This window comes from Felis catus, chromosome C2 (assembly GCF_018350175.1).
Source record: "Felis catus isolate Fca126 chromosome C2, F.catus_Fca126_mat1.0, whole genome shotgun sequence".
In the NCBI taxonomy this organism is placed as follows: Eukaryota; Metazoa; Chordata; class Mammalia; order Carnivora; family Felidae; genus Felis; species Felis catus.
The window spans coordinates 81,807,056-81,822,502 of NC_058376.1; the positions used below are offsets into that span (position 1 = coordinate 81,807,056).

Genomic DNA, 15,447 nt, shown 5'->3' on the forward strand with positions numbered 1-15,447 from the left:
AATAAAAAGGCATTGAATAGTAGTTTGCTGAATGTCATCTTTAAACATATATGTTTTCCTTTATTCATTCAGCAACTTTTCCTCAGTGTCCATGATGACTGGGTCTGTGCTCTTTGCTGGAAGACACACAGACCTGAGTAAATGTAAGCCTTGCCCTCAGGTAGGTGAGGACTCCATGAGACTGTCCAAGGTGAGCGATGAGGAGGGGAAACTAGAGACAAGGTCTGGATTTGGGGGCAGCCTTGTAATTATTGTTATTCATGGTTCCAGGCCCTGACACAGGGACTCCACCAAGAAGTGATCTTTCAATTCTTCAAAACCTAACAACTACTTTCCCCCTTTTATGTCACCAGTCACCTTTTCACTAATATTATAGTTACTATGGTTATATCATTTGCACTACTAAGGCATACATTATTTGAGGGTCAGGCCGTATCTTGTATTGTATTTCTCATTCCACCATGAATACAACCCTGCATACACTGCACTAAACAGGTGCTCAGTGCATTATTGAGCCCGCATGTTGGCCAGGATAAGGGAGCTCTGCTTGGGACATCTGAGGCCTCGTGATTGCTAGGGCTCTGTGGTTCATCTGGAAGTCTGGGTAAGTGTCCTGAGAAGATGATCTTCCTTCACAGGAAGAGTCCATTTCTCTTTGAGGACATACGAACAGTCACACTTAAAATCAGCTGTCCTTACCCACAGAATCATGATGCACTGGATTGCTATCACCCCTTGCAAGGTGGGTAACTGGGCCCAAGTAATCGTACCAAAGTTTGAGGATAATTTACCTTTAAAGTCAGGTTTTTAAAAAATTTTTTAAAAAATGTTTTTATTTATTTTGGAGACAGAGAGTGACAGAGCATAAGCGGGGAAGGGGCATAGAGAGAGGGAGACACAGAATCTGAAGCAGGCTCCAGGCTCTGAGCTGTCAGCACAGAGCCTGATGTGGGGCTCAAACTCACAGACTGTGAGATCATGACCTGAGCTGAAGTCGGACACTTAACCAACGGAGCCACCCAGGTGCCCCTTAAAGTCAGTTTTAATATACCATCACTCTTACCAATTTGTATTCTGATATGCCTTTTTGAGTAGTAAAGACAGGCATGGGGTTATACTGACTGCCGAGATGAGCATTTACCCTAGGCATACCTCGGAAGTGTATCCCCGTCGAGAGAAGTTGAACTGTCCTGTGGGAGTGCTGTTCCAGGGAGGCCAAATGTATGGGGTGTGTGTTTCCTGGCCCGTGGGCCCAAAGAATGCATCAAAATGGCATCAGAATGGCTCAAAGGTACATGTTACTTGGGAGGGGACTGGGGTGACTGCTAAAGGGTGCTGGGTTTGTTTGTGGGATGATGAAAATATTCTAAAATTGGTTGTGGTGGTGACTGCATAGCTATGAATAAAAGCACTGAGTTGTACACTTAATAGGAGAGCTTTATGGTATGTAAATTATATCTCAATAAAGTTGTTACTGAAACAAATACATGTTACTGGCCATATAGGGAGTAAGAGCACCCAAAACACAACTTAATCTCTGGTAATGCTTAGTCACTCGGGAGAAGCACTCGAGAGAAGAGATACAGTTCTGAGATAGTAGCCCTCAGCTTCAACTTCTTTTTTTTTAAATTGAAGTGTAATTAATTTTTATATAAGTTCCAGGTGTGTAACATAGTGATTCAACAAGTGCATATGTTATGCTATGCTTGCCAAAACAAGTATAGTTAGCATAGGTCACCTTACAAAGTTATTACAGTATTATTGACTATATTTCCTATGCTTTACTCTTCATCCCTTGTGACCTATTTATTTTATAACTGGAAGTCCGAACCTCTTAACCCCCTTTACCTATTTCACCCATTCCCCCACCCCCACCCCTTTGGCAACCACTAGTTTGTTCTCCACATTTATGAATCTATTTCTTCTTTGCTCATTTGTTTTGTTTTTTAGATTCCACACATAAGTGAATGATATGGTATCTGTCTCTTTATGTCTGACTTATTTCACTTAGCATAATACCCTTTAGGTCCATCCATGTTGTCACAACTGGCAAGATTTCATTCTTTTTTTATGTCTGAGTATATCCCATTGTATGTATGTATGAATATATGTATGTATGTAAGTGTGTATGTGTGTGTGTGTATAAGTGCACACACACACACACACACACACACACACACACACACACCATATCTTCTTTATCCATTCACCCATTGATGGACACTCAGGTTATTTCCGTATCTTGGCCATTGTAAACAATATTGCAATAAACACAAGGGTGCACATATTTTTTCTAATTAGTGCTTTCGTTTTCTTTGGGTAAATACCCAGAAGTGAAGTTACTAGGTCATAGGGTGGTTCTATTTTTAATATTTTGAGGAACCTCCATACTGTTTATCATAGTGGCTGCACGAGTTGACATTCCCACCAACACTGCACATGAGTTCCCTTTTTTCCACATCCTCTCCAACTTGTTATTTCTTATCTTCTTGATGCTAGTCATTCTTTTTTTATTTAATGTTTACTTATTTTTGAGAGAGAGACACACACACACACAGAGTGGGCGTGGGGGAGGGGCAGAAAAAAAGGGGATGACAGAATCTGAAGCAGTCTCCAGGCTTCATGTTGTCAGCATAGAGCCTGACATGGGGCTCGAACCCACAAACTGTGAGATCATGACCTGAGCTGAAGTCAGATGCTTAACCAACTGAGCCACCCAGGCATCCCTGATTCTAGTCATTCTGAATTATATGTCAACTTCTTTTAAATGTCTAGCTGACCAAAACAAGCTCATTTACATTTTAGACCCTTTCATTCCTTCACCTGAGCTCCTGCTGAGTGTTGCTGAAGTGAAGCATTACTGAAGGACTGAGTGGGTATCTGCCCTGTGCTAAATACTTTTCATACAAAATCTTATTTTTAACTCATTAGCAAAATGAGCTAACATTTTTGGAAGATTGTTATGTTCCAGGCCCTGTTCAAAATGCTTTATATGTATTAACCCATTTAATCCACATCAGCCAGTGAGGCAGGGGCCAGTATTTGCCCCATTTATAGACAAGGGCAGCATAGAGGTTCTAAATGTAAGAGCCTTGCTTTGGACTCATATCTATCTGGCTCCCAGGCTCATGCTGTTAACCACTATGGTAGACTGCCTCCAAGCTAATGAACCCTAGGCATCTAGTGGGTGAGGAGGAGAAGAACAGGTTTGAATGACAAAGAACTCGCTGGGTCATGATGGTTATTAATAAAGGCAGGGCTTTCCAAAATATACTGTTTTTCTTAATATTTTATTTTTTCTTAAGTAGGCTCCACAACTAATGTGGGACTTGAACTCATGACCCTAAGTTCAAGAGTCACATACATGCTCTACCAACTGAGCCAGGCAAACACTCCTCCAAAATATATTATGAAGAAGGCTAGTTCCATGGGATATTAATAGATGTTATTTTTAAAGCCATTATGGCCAACTAGGTGAGGAAAATGCCGGATTAAACAAGGTACAGTATGATTTTTTTTTTCCCAGAGAGAGGGTACAAGTAAATGAGGGGCAGAGAGAGAGGGAGAGAGAGAGAATTCCATAAGGGGCAGAGAGGGAGGAAGAAGAGGGTGAGAGAGAGAAGCAGGGTTCAGCTGATGCAGGGTTCCAGCTCACCCGAAGTGGGACACATGCTCACCCAAAGCGGGGCTGGAGCTCACCGGATGTGGTGTTCAAACAGCTGAACTGTGAGATCATGACCTGAGCTGAAGCCCAATGCTTAACCGACTGAGCCACCCAGACGCCCCTGTATGATTTTTTTAAAGCCTAGGATTTGTTGATGTGCACAAGGAATCTCCAAGAGAGGACAGAGAATACGGTTTTTCAAACTTGTTTTATAATGGGACCCTTCCTTCTTGCAACATCCATCATGACTAGGCTAGGGTAGTTCTAGTTTTGATTACAGATCCCTGGTTATCTATTTATAACTTATATATATTTGAACCAGTCCTCTGGGGTCAGTAGTTCCCAAAGTGTATTCTCTCTACCACTTAAGCAGTGTGGCAAGAGAGCATCTCAGCTAAAAAAACCCTTCTGTTCATGCTTCTGCCATCACATCCTTTTACAAAACGGACACTTGTTACACATGTTTTCCAATATGCACCACACGACAGGCTCTAACATTCCATGAAGGCAGTGGCACATACTGCTGTTGTCATTACGGCTTACCTTTTGCAGGGGCCTTGTGTTTCGAGGTAGCACTGGGGGGGTGACGTGATGAGGGATGCCAAGGGATGATGCAGACCTACAGCCTTTGAATTCATTTTCTTCCATTTTCTCAGAACCCTGGGCATTTTCCGAGAGGGGATTGTGTGCTGGTGACTTGAAAAGGTCGGGTCTCCTCCCCACTGGCTCAGCAGAGGGTATGTCTAAGGAACCACACTGTTCTGGCCTGCACTGGAGGCAGGGGTCATAAGGGTCAGCCTGACAACAGCCCCAGGGGCCAGCTGGGCCCTCGTCAGGCTCAGAACTTCTCCAGCAATCTGCCGCCATGGCTGTGGAGATGAGGTCAGGGCTGGAGCCAGGCATCTGTCTTTGAGCATGGTTGCTGAGTGGGCTCCGCAGGGCTGCTGCTGGGCCAAAATACCTCAGGTTGTTGGCGCAGGTTGCAATGTCCTGTCCGTGCATGTTGAGTCTGGGATGGTGACTCTGAGGCACGGCAGGAGGGCATTGCTGGTATTGCTGCTGCAGAGGGTTATGGTGATGGGAAGAAGGGTGCTGGGATTGAGCTTGGTGTACATAAGTGGGATGGGGTGAATTTTCTTGCACTGGCTGGTTTTTCAAGATCGCTGCAAAGTCACTATGGCTGCCTCTGCTATTCCCTCGGCGGTGGCGGGGTTTGCTCCGATATCGGCTCTTGCTGCTTGAGGTGGACATTTTGGGACTTCCAGACAAAGGGGATGCGGCAGGAGCCACCTCCATACTGGGGATACCTTCAGATCTCAACAGATCTGGCCTGGGAGAAAACAAAAGGTTGAGTTTTAAACATATGAAAATACACATTCAAGTTAGGGGAAATGTAACCCAAACCTTAAGATACACACACACCCTGTGATACAGCAGTCACATGGGCAGGGATTTATCCAGTGGAGACAACAGATGTGCATGAAGATGTGTGTCTGAAGATGTTATGTTATACCATAGTTTAAAACACCAGAAAATTAGAAGCAACTTAGATGTTCACCCATAGAGGATTTCCTTTATTCCTTTTGGATATTATTCTGTGCCTCACTAGCTAAGGGACTCAATCCCTTTAAATTCTAATTCTACCCTATAGGCTTCTTAATCTCTTCCTTATAATCTCATCTATCCGCCTGGTGTCAATATGCCAAAGCACAGGCATGGGTTTGCCCATGATTAGAAATCTGTCTGATGATGGATCTAGATAGATCCCACAAAAGATCACAAATCACAGGGGTCTGATACAAGAGAAGGAAACCTCAGATTAATTAGGCAAGAGGCTAAGTTCAAGGATCTTGGTTTAGACATTGTCTCCTGGGTCTGGGACGATGTCCATCCATCTCTGTATGGGAGGGGCATTAGCAGGGAGCCCTGCTCACACTCAGTACTCAAAAATGTTTAAGGAAGACTGAGAAAGGGGTGGAGCCAGAGGAAGGGGAAACAGTACGGAGCCTAGGAGGTTGAACAGACCCAGCAAGAGAAGGGCCAGTGAGGAGTGACCTGGCATTGTCCTGGCTCCTTACGGGAGGAGGTCCTCTCACAGTCCTGTTTTCAAGTGCTGTCTGGGCTGGTCATATAGGTCATATGCAAGAGGAAGCCAGAGCTTGAAGGTAAACCTCACACACACTGATTCCAGGGTGCACAGGTAAACAATAGCTGGTTTCTGATTGATGAATGGGTATGGGCAGAGACTTGAGGATACCAGGTAGGACCACTACATCCTTCCTTCTTTGGGACCAGATAGACACAAATCAGCAAATTACAGAGCAGGAAGACCCAAACTTTTTTTAAACAACAGAATCTTTTTCTTAAATGAATTATGAGAAATTCAGTATATAAAATAGATATAGTAAGAGAACAGACTGGTGGTTTCCAGATATGGGGAGTAGGAGAAGATGGGTGAAATGGGTGAAGAGCGTCCAAAAGGTACAAACTTCTGGTTATAAAATATATAAGTCCTGTGGATGTAATGTACAGCATGGAGACTATAGTTAATGATACAGTTGATCTTTGAATAACATGCACGGTCAAAAATCCAAGCATAACTTTTGACTCCAGAAAACTTAATAATAGCCTGCTGTTGATCAGATGTCTTACTGATAAGATAAATAGTGGATTCATACATATGTTGTATATTATATGTATTATATACTGTATTTTTAAAGTGAGCTAGGGAAAAGAAAATGTTAAGAAAATCATAAGAGAAAATACATATACTGGACTGTGCTGCAAAACATTCACATATAAGTGCATTTGTTGGAAACCATGTTGTTCAATGGTCAACTGTTTCAAATATTGCATATTTGAAAGTCTCTAAGAGATCTTGAAAGTTATTATCACAAGAAAAAAAATGTATTTATTTAAAAAAAAATTTTTTAATGTTTATTTTTGAGAGAGAGAGACACACACACACAGTGCAAGTGGAGGAGGGGCAGAGAGAGAGGAAGACACAGAATCCGAAGCAGGCTTCAGGCTGTGAGCTGTCAGCACAGAGCCCTATGTGGGACTCGAACCCGCAAACCGTGAGATCACGACCCGAGCTGAAGTCAGACACTTAACCGATTGAGCCACCCACATACCCCCACAATGTAATTATTTATGCTGAATTATTTATGCAGATGAATGGATCACATAACTAGAGTTCTGTGATAATTATTTCAAAATATATACATGTTTATTGAATTGTTACATTGTACACTTGAAACTAACATGATGTTTTATGTCAAGTATATCTCCGCCCCCCCCCCCCCACCGCCGCCCTGCCAGATATAGTGGAACAGTTGAAGAGGGGTGGCAGAGCAGAACCCCCTCCCTGCAGGGCTCCCCCTCCTCATCTTCTCTACTTCTGCAGTAATCCCTGACACCTCTATGTGGGCCCAGGGGTGTCCCAGACGTTGCTTGAAAACCACAGACACAGTCCTGTCTTCACCTTATGTGAGGAGGAATCCAAAGCCCAAGTGTCTCATGGTCTCACAGTGCATTACTGGCAAAATCCAGACAAGAAGTTTCTCCTAATTTCCAGTCTGGCTTATCAGAGATTCAGAGGACAAGCTTAAAGGTACCTACAAATCACTTGGGGCTTATTAAAATGGTTGAATAGGTCAGGTCTGGGGCCTAAGAGTCTGCATTTCTAATAATGTGAGCACACGAGCAGGGGAGGGCTGAAAGAGAGAGGCAAAGAGCGAATCCCAAGTAGGCTATGTGCTGACAGTGTAGAGCATGACACAGGGCTCGATCCATGAACTGTGAGATCATGACCTGAGCTGAGAAATCAGGAGTTGGATGCTCAACCGACTGAGCCACCCAGGCGCCCCAAGAGCTAACACACTCTCAGATGATGCTGAACTGAGGACCGCATTTGAATAGCTAGGGCTCACCGGAAATTAGTAGGTATCAGGTTGTAGGAGATGGGTTTTTCTTCTTTCTCAGGAGGACAGTTCAAGGCTCATCTTAGAACAGAAGTTCCAGGTAACATTGGTATATAATAATGTGGGCAGGGTATTGTGCTGCTATAAGCGTCTTCCTGCCTCAGATTCATGGTTCTGTGGTCACCTGGCCAAATTGTGCCAGAGAAAATATGTGAATTGAGGAGGTCCTGGGGCTTTTACTGAGGCAAGAGAGCCATCCAAGGCCCATTTATGGGTATTTACTTACACAGTGACTGGCCAGGGTGGGACCTAAAAGAGAGCTGAGGTAGAAGTGTCCCGGGGCACTGGGTGGCTCAGTTGGTTAGGCGACCAGCTTCGGCTCAGGTCATGATCTCACAGTTTGTGAGTTTGAGCCCCGTGTCAGGCTCTGTGCTAATAGCTCAGAGCCTGGAGCCTGCTTCAGATTCTGTGTCTCCCTCTCTCTCTACCCCTCCCCTGCTCACGCTGTGTCTCTCTCTGCCTCTCAATAATAAGTAAACGTTAAAAAAAATTAATAAGTGTCCTAAGTCAGGGGAAGCTTGCTTTTATTGAACCTAGCAGTACAAACATCACAGAATAACAATGATACAGCACTTCACCATTTACAAAGCACTTTATAATGTATAAAACACTTGTTGCCTATGATTCATTTTCCAATATTCATTTTATAGATAATGGCACTGAGGGATCCTAGAGGTTAATTGACTTGTATCCATCACAAAATAAGTTAAATGCCAGGACTCATAACTCAAACCCCAGTCTTTTGACACTAAGGAATAGCTCTTCCCCATTCCAAGCTTCTCTTTATTATGAGGTGTTTAGACTATTGTACTGGATTATACTTACTTGTGATAGGCTTAGTGGATCCATACTTGAACTCCAATTCTCTTCTTTTTAGAACCCAACTGAACCCACACTGACACACTATAGATGGTGGATGGTTTTTCCTCTCTGATCTCCTCAGAGGTCACTGGGCTTCTAACTTAATCATTGGACTGTCCAAATAATCTGAAAGTGAAATCCTCCAGGGGCAAGTACAACTCTTTGCAGCTCAAAGACCTGTTCCAGGTTGCCTTCCTGGATGAGTTCAGTTAGCTTGGAGACTAAGCATCTGCTGATGATGGCAAACTCTTCCAAACATATTCCTCATAGCCAAAATTAAAAGTAAACGTGAGCTCATACTATTTTCTCCTCCAAAGCTCTTAGTTTTATCTGTAGCAGAATGGAGGGAGGAGCCAGAAGGTGAACTCTGTCCCTGATTAAAACAGCAAAACAAAGAGGTGTTGGGATCTTCAGAGGTTTTGCCAGATGCCATCTGCAAACAGTTTCTCAGAACTGACTAGAAGGTGGTCAGGGGTGGTAAGTAAAAGCAAAATTGGAATTAATCCATGTAGTTACTCCTTAGTAGTTTAGATTTCTATTAGTCATGCTATGGTAGAATGGCCACCATTCTCAAAGCCTTAAAATACATTTTTGGTTTTAATTTTGTCCTTACTTTGATCCTTACTGGATTGTTCTCAAGTCTCACCATTGGGTCTATACCCCAGGTTTAGGGACATTTCTCTCCTCTACATTACTTGGCTGGAACAGAGTCCACTCTCCATTATTTGGGAGGAATGGGGATCTAGCAGAGCCTGATAATAAAACAACTGACTAGAAGAGCATTCTAAGATTAAACTAATACAAGGAGAATGTGCTGTAATTAGTGGAAAGGGCAACCTTTTAAAAAATTATTCAAAAACTAATTTTTAGCACCTATGGTTTATAATTTTATCTTAAAAAATTTTTTTTAACATTTATTCATTTTTGAGAAACAGAGTGTGAGTGGGGAGGGGCAGAGAGCAAAGGAGACACAGAATCCAAAGCAAGCTCCAGGCTCTGAGCCGTCAGCACAGAGCCCGACGTGGGGCTCACACTCACAGACCATGAGATCATGGCCTGAGCCGAAGTTGGACGCTTATCTGACTGAGGTACCCAGGCACTCTTCACATTTATCTTTTTAAACTTCACAGAAGTCCCATGCAGGAGTAGAAATGACGGGACCCACACGGTTGGGTATAGGTAATTATCAAAGCCCCTCCTTTTGTTTTTGGTGGTAGATTTATAGACACTTACTACATTATTAAAAAGAACTCAATGAATAAATAAAAGTGGGACATACATGGACCCATGTTGCATAAAACAAGAATTATGATGAACCCAATTCTGTGTGCTACGGGTCAAAAAAAGAAAAAGAAATCTCATGTGTGATTGTTATACCATTTTACCTATGGGGTTGACAGAGGTCAAGTGATGTGACCCACATCATGCAGTTTATCAGAGGCAGAGCTGGGATTTGAATCTAGGTCTGTCTGGCCCCCAGTGCTTTTTCTTTTCACTATTCCATGCTAAGTCAATAAATATCTCTGTCCTCAGGCAGTAAAAACTAGACTCCTAGAGTTTGTGACACATTCTCTCACTTTCCCATCCTGTTTTATCTAGAGGCAAGTGTGCCAATGATGAGCTACATAGTGGACACACCAACCATGATGTGATAATGTATTTTTAGGGAGATATTTTCCCATTTCTCTGAATACCAGGTTGGGACAGTGTCTCACCGTTTGGTCTGCATCCCTGATTTATGAGGCGCACCTTTCCTCTTCATGAGTTTCTCCATGGCGTTGGGGTGGATTATTGGACGGACGGGGTGTCGTTTGTAAGTTCCAGGGTACTTCTTTTCTACTGCTTGCTCACGCCTGCAGAATGAAAGGAAAAGCCACATCTCAGTCACTGCAGACAGATGGGCAGAATGTTTTCACAGGCTAATTCCACTCACAGATGCCGGGCACACTTAACAGATACATGCTCTTTGAATTACAAGGTTACTATTCAGGTTAAAAAGGGGAGAAAAGATATGAAATTCAACTAATGTGACTTAACTGTGCTCTTCTACTCTCAGGTGGACTCAGGGGCTGACCTTCCTTCCCCCAACACACCTCATGGGAGACACAATATGACGGTAGATGACCTACTTATTTTCGGTTGCTGTTTTGGTCAGGACCAGCGGGTTTTCTTGTCCTTGTCAAGAGTACCTTAAACCACTTTCATCAGCCACCTTACTTCCCTGGGGGGGGGGGGGGGGGGGGACAAAAAGCTCCCACTCATCCACACCAAGCTTTTCTAGAAATGAGGACTCTTTCTTGGGGTCATTCAATAGGGTGAAGTTACAAATGGCTATCAAGTGCACATTTCTCTACGACCAGCTCCACCCAACTGAAACTTCTTCAGGGGAAGAGACCTACGCACAGCACATCCCTTAGGGAATGTTGGGTAATTGAATAAAGTATTTGCTATTTTTAGTTTTGAGTAGTAGCAGTGTGGAGGAGCAGTACATTTCTGCTGATTGGTAGACCCAACTCAGTAAGGACAGACAGAAGTCTGGATACATACTTAATGAGCTCCTTCTCCCGCATTTCCAGCTGCAGCATGATGGCACTCAGTTCCATGTATAAATTATTAGCCCGCTCAAGTTTTCTCTCATAGTGTTCACGAATATCCAAAGCATGCCTATCAAAGAAAATACAGCATCAGCAAAGCTGGCTACCTTGGGGGAGAACAAAGAATCGCACTAAAGAAATAAGAACCAGGATGGTTTATCTCAAAAACATTGGTGTGGGGCGTCTGAGTGGCTCAGTTGGTTAGGCGTCTGACTTCGGCTCAGGTCATGATCTTGCAGTTCACAGGTTCGAGCCCTGTGTTGGGCTCTGTGCTGACAGCTCGGAGCCTGGAGCCTGCTTCAGATTCTGTGTCTCCCTCTCTCTCTGCCCTTTCCTGGCTCGCACTCTGTCTCTCTCTCTCAAAAATAAACATTAAAAAAAAAAAAAAGCATTGGTCTGAGTGTCATCTAAATTTAAGGATGCCCTTTTTGATGTAATGACTCTGACAAGTTGGAATGGGGGATGGGAAACCCAAGCTTTCACTTGGTTTATCCCTAGGGGTCACATCCAGCTATACAGAATAGCCAGGAGGGCCACAGATAAAATCTGAATGTGATTTGTGTATAATTTGTAGCCTTTGTGCAGTGCTGACAGTATCTTAATAAGAATACTATATGTTAATGGGAATATGCAATCAAGGCTGACCCCATGACCTTGTACTTATCTGTGGTACAGATCTTGCCTAATACAGTGGTTATCTATGACTGTGTCTTGTACCTCTTCATTGATCATAAGCACCTTGAGACCAGGCGCTACGTCTTATAAAGTGCTGCCTTCCAGGTCACCTAGGACAGGCACTGAATGAAGAAAGAGCATTGCTCCAAGAGTGTTTGCTGCAGAGATATAATAAAGGAGGATAACAAGATTGCAGGGAGAAGACAGAACAGCAGTACAAAGGACAGCTAACTTTTAAAGAGAATTAACAGTAAGTAGCACAGGTGAGAGGTGTGTACGAGGCGAAATGGTGATTCACAAGGAGAGTTCCTGCCAGTATCTGAAGGTCTAGGGACAAGAAGAGATGGGGAAGGACAGAGCAGCAGACCTGAGCTCTTCTCTGCGCCTCCGAATCAGTTCTTCATCTAATCGGTGTATACAGGTTCCCTCACTTTTGATCTTCTCAAAGTGTTTTTTCACCTCTTCTCTCCATTCAGCCTGGGTAGGACAAATTAGACTTTGTTAATAGTCTAGGAGTGTTAATCCCTGATAGAACCATGGGGTCATGTGCAAGATTTTTTTTTCCCTGAATGCTTTTACTGAAGAGACTTAACAAATAAATGTTCAATAACTATTAGTTGATTACAGCAAAATACCTCATGCTCCGCTATCTGCACCCCCCACTCCACACACCATGACCTTATTTTCTGTATTTAGTCCAACATGTGATGCTGTCTCTTTTTTCCAGTTTTCTTGTAATACTGGCCACCAGAAATATCACAGCTGGCATACTAGCCATCACCCCTGGAATAAGAGAGCTCAGTTTTAAGTGAAGATGGTGGCTGAGGTGACCTGGTTAGAAAGAAAGGCTCTGATAACCCTCTGTATAAGTATATGCTAGTGAGAATATGATCATGTTTACAATTGGCTCCAGAAGTCCTCTTAGGTTCTGTTTATGAAAATACCTTGAAAAAATATTGGTAGAAGACCCAAGGGGAATGAACAACAGGAGTTGGGAATAAAGATATAGGAAATTATACAGGAATTTGGGAGTGAGGGAAAGAACAGGAAAGGAGAAAGAGGAGGAGAAAGAGTATGGCTAAACCAGTTAATAGTTGGGCAAAATTTTTAGAATGGGGATAAATGTCTAATATGTGAGTTCAATTGTTCAAAATGTGAGCCCTTTCCAATTTCCTAAACCGTTAGTAAAGTCTCTGACATTCACCTTGACTTTGGATGAGTGTTTTTGTTTTTTTAGACATCAAGGAAAGGTGCTGAACTTCACGTTTGGGTCAATGACAGGACAAAGATAGAGAAACAACCACAAGATGGCAGGGATGGGGCCCCAAAATTTTAGAAAGGCAGAGCCAGAGGGACCAGGAAATTATAAATTTCCCAGGAATTCACAGAAGCATTAGGACACGGGACTTTCCACAGAGCATGGAATTCCAAGCCCATTTTATCTAAATTTTAGGGAATAGAAAAACCTCTGCTGCAATATAGTCTACAGGCAATTTCTAGAAAAGAGCTAAAGGAGATGTTTCCTCAAATTACGTATAAACTACAATCCCCAAGAAGCTAATGAGACTAAGATAATTTCCAGTAAAGGCTAGACGTATAACTAAATGCCTCTAATTACATATTCTTCCTCTGGAGCTATTCTATTACTTTTAGATTCATGTTTAAAATTATTTCTCTAGATCATGGAAGAAGTTATGCTTAAGTAATTGTGAAATTCCAGAAGGTTTCTCCCCAAATTTGCTATTTCTCATTTAGTTTTTAGAGGAAATCATATCATACGTATTTAAAAAGTGATCATCCTGCTAATCTATTTATAATACGCTAGACATTCATGTATCTCTCTATATATGTTGACTGACCATTGGAGAAAGATTTCTGTCAGTCAGCTGACTTTTGGGCACCAAACCTGCCGAACAACGTCATCAGAAAGTCAAGGTCATCAGAAAGTCAGATCCCGAATGCACTGCCCATTGTTTGGTAACAGTCTTTGACAGTATCTAAGCAATAAATGCAGGTTTGGTTGAGCTCCTAAAGTAATGCTGTTCTGTCAATCATCAGATCAAAGTCTGAAGTAAAAAGAATATCTGAGCCTCAAGAAGCCTAAGATCGGGGTGCCTGGGTGGCTCAGTTGGTTAAGCGTCTGACGTCAGGTCAGGTCATGATCTCACGGTTTATGAGTTCGAGCCTCACGTTGGGCTCTGTGCTGACAGCTCTGAGCCTAGAGCCTGCTTTGGATTCTGTGTCTCCCTCTCTCTCTCTGCCCTTCCCCCCACTCTCACTCTGTCTCTCTCTCTCTCTCTCTCTCTCTCTCAAAAATAAACATTAAAAAAGAATTAAAAAAAAAAAAAAAGAAGCCTAAGATTGACAATCAAGAGATGTTAGACCAAAAAAAGATAAGGGAGCTGGCCAGGTCTGGGCCTTAAAGTGTCCTCTTTTGTGCAAAAACATATCAGTAGATCCTAGTACAATACCTAAAAAGAAGGGACCAGGAAAAGAAACATCTCCCTCTGGTGGTCAGGAATCAGATGTCACAGAATAGATTTTTTTTTTTTTTTTTTTTTTCATTTCTTGAGGAAATAAACCCTTTTGAAGAATGGAACCTATTAAAAAGGAGATTTCCAAAAAGAAGTACCCCCTTCCCTATGAAGAGGGAACAAGATTTATGTTCCCAGTACTGATTAATCATATATTTTCCGGCAGGTATAGTGTTACTGGTAGATGTTAATTTTGGACTTTCACCACATTTGCTTAGAATCTTTACATTATAGGAGTTCCAATTTGCACTTAATCTTCAGTGCAGACATGTCTGGGTATATCTGAAAAAATGGAAGGTGGGTAGGCCTGAAACCAATTTGTAAAGACTGAGGTGCCTCGGAGAGAACATATGGCATGAGAGAAGGAGGAATCCTACGTGAACCTGACCTATAACAAAGCCACGATAAGAGTGGAGAAGAACATTTCCCATTGTTTCATTAAAATGCCTGTAAAACACTGGGCCGTAAACAGCACTGCTCTGTTACCTTTAACAAAGTGTAACTCACCAGAGAAAGGAAGAGGTCATTGTGTAAATAGAACAATATGCAGCTTTGGAATCTTGAGAATTCCAAGCTTCAGTTACAGCAGGAAATGGCAGCACTCAGTGGGTGATGGCAGTGCCTTAAAGATATGGCAGCACCCAATGGATGCCAGCTGGGGACTATGGTCTTGTGGCAGAAAACAATGCTAACCCATAAAGTAATATCTAGCAGATACTAGGCAGGAGACTACTGTGTCTGGCCATTCAGTGGAAAGCAGAGCAGATGTTACTATGTATGAAGTTACTGAGATCCCCACTCTTTACTGGGGATTCCCCCAAAATGCACTGGGGGGGGCAGTGAAGGGAGGGAACACGAGGTGCTTCACAAGGTATTCTTGCATAAGCAGGTAAGGGAAAAATCTAGTGACACCTAGGATATTACCATTAATGGGATCCTTTAAAAAATTTTTTTAATTCTTTTTAAAAAAATGTTTATTTTTGAGAGAGAGAGAGTACAAGCAGGGCAAGGGCAGAGAGAGAAGTGGGGTACAGAGAATCCAAAGCAGGCTCTGCTGACAGCAGAGAGCCTGACGTGGGGCTTTGAACTTAAGAACCACAAGACCGTGACCTGAGCTGAAGTTGGATACTTAACCG

At 42.7% G+C, this 15,447-nt stretch overlaps 1 protein-coding gene across 15 annotated transcripts in view; it reads right to left on the reverse strand.

Moving 5' to 3' along the window:
- The window catches only part of MAP3K13 (mitogen-activated protein kinase kinase kinase 13), a 175,824-nt gene that overhangs the window by 11,079 nt on the left and 149,298 nt on the right, over positions 1-15,447 (reverse strand). For all 15 annotated transcript variants that reach the window (XM_045037167.1, XM_045037169.1, XM_045037164.1 and 12 more), the window contains 4 exons: positions 12,145-12,254; positions 11,056-11,172; positions 10,224-10,361; positions 4,208-4,994 (listed from right to left, as the gene is read on the reverse strand). In XM_045037167.1, the coding sequence (XP_044893102.1) occupies positions 4,208-4,994; positions 10,224-10,361; positions 11,056-11,172; positions 12,145-12,254 (1,152 nt within the window). The remainder of the gene's footprint in view (positions 1-4,207; positions 4,995-10,223; positions 10,362-11,055; positions 11,173-12,144; positions 12,255-15,447) is intronic.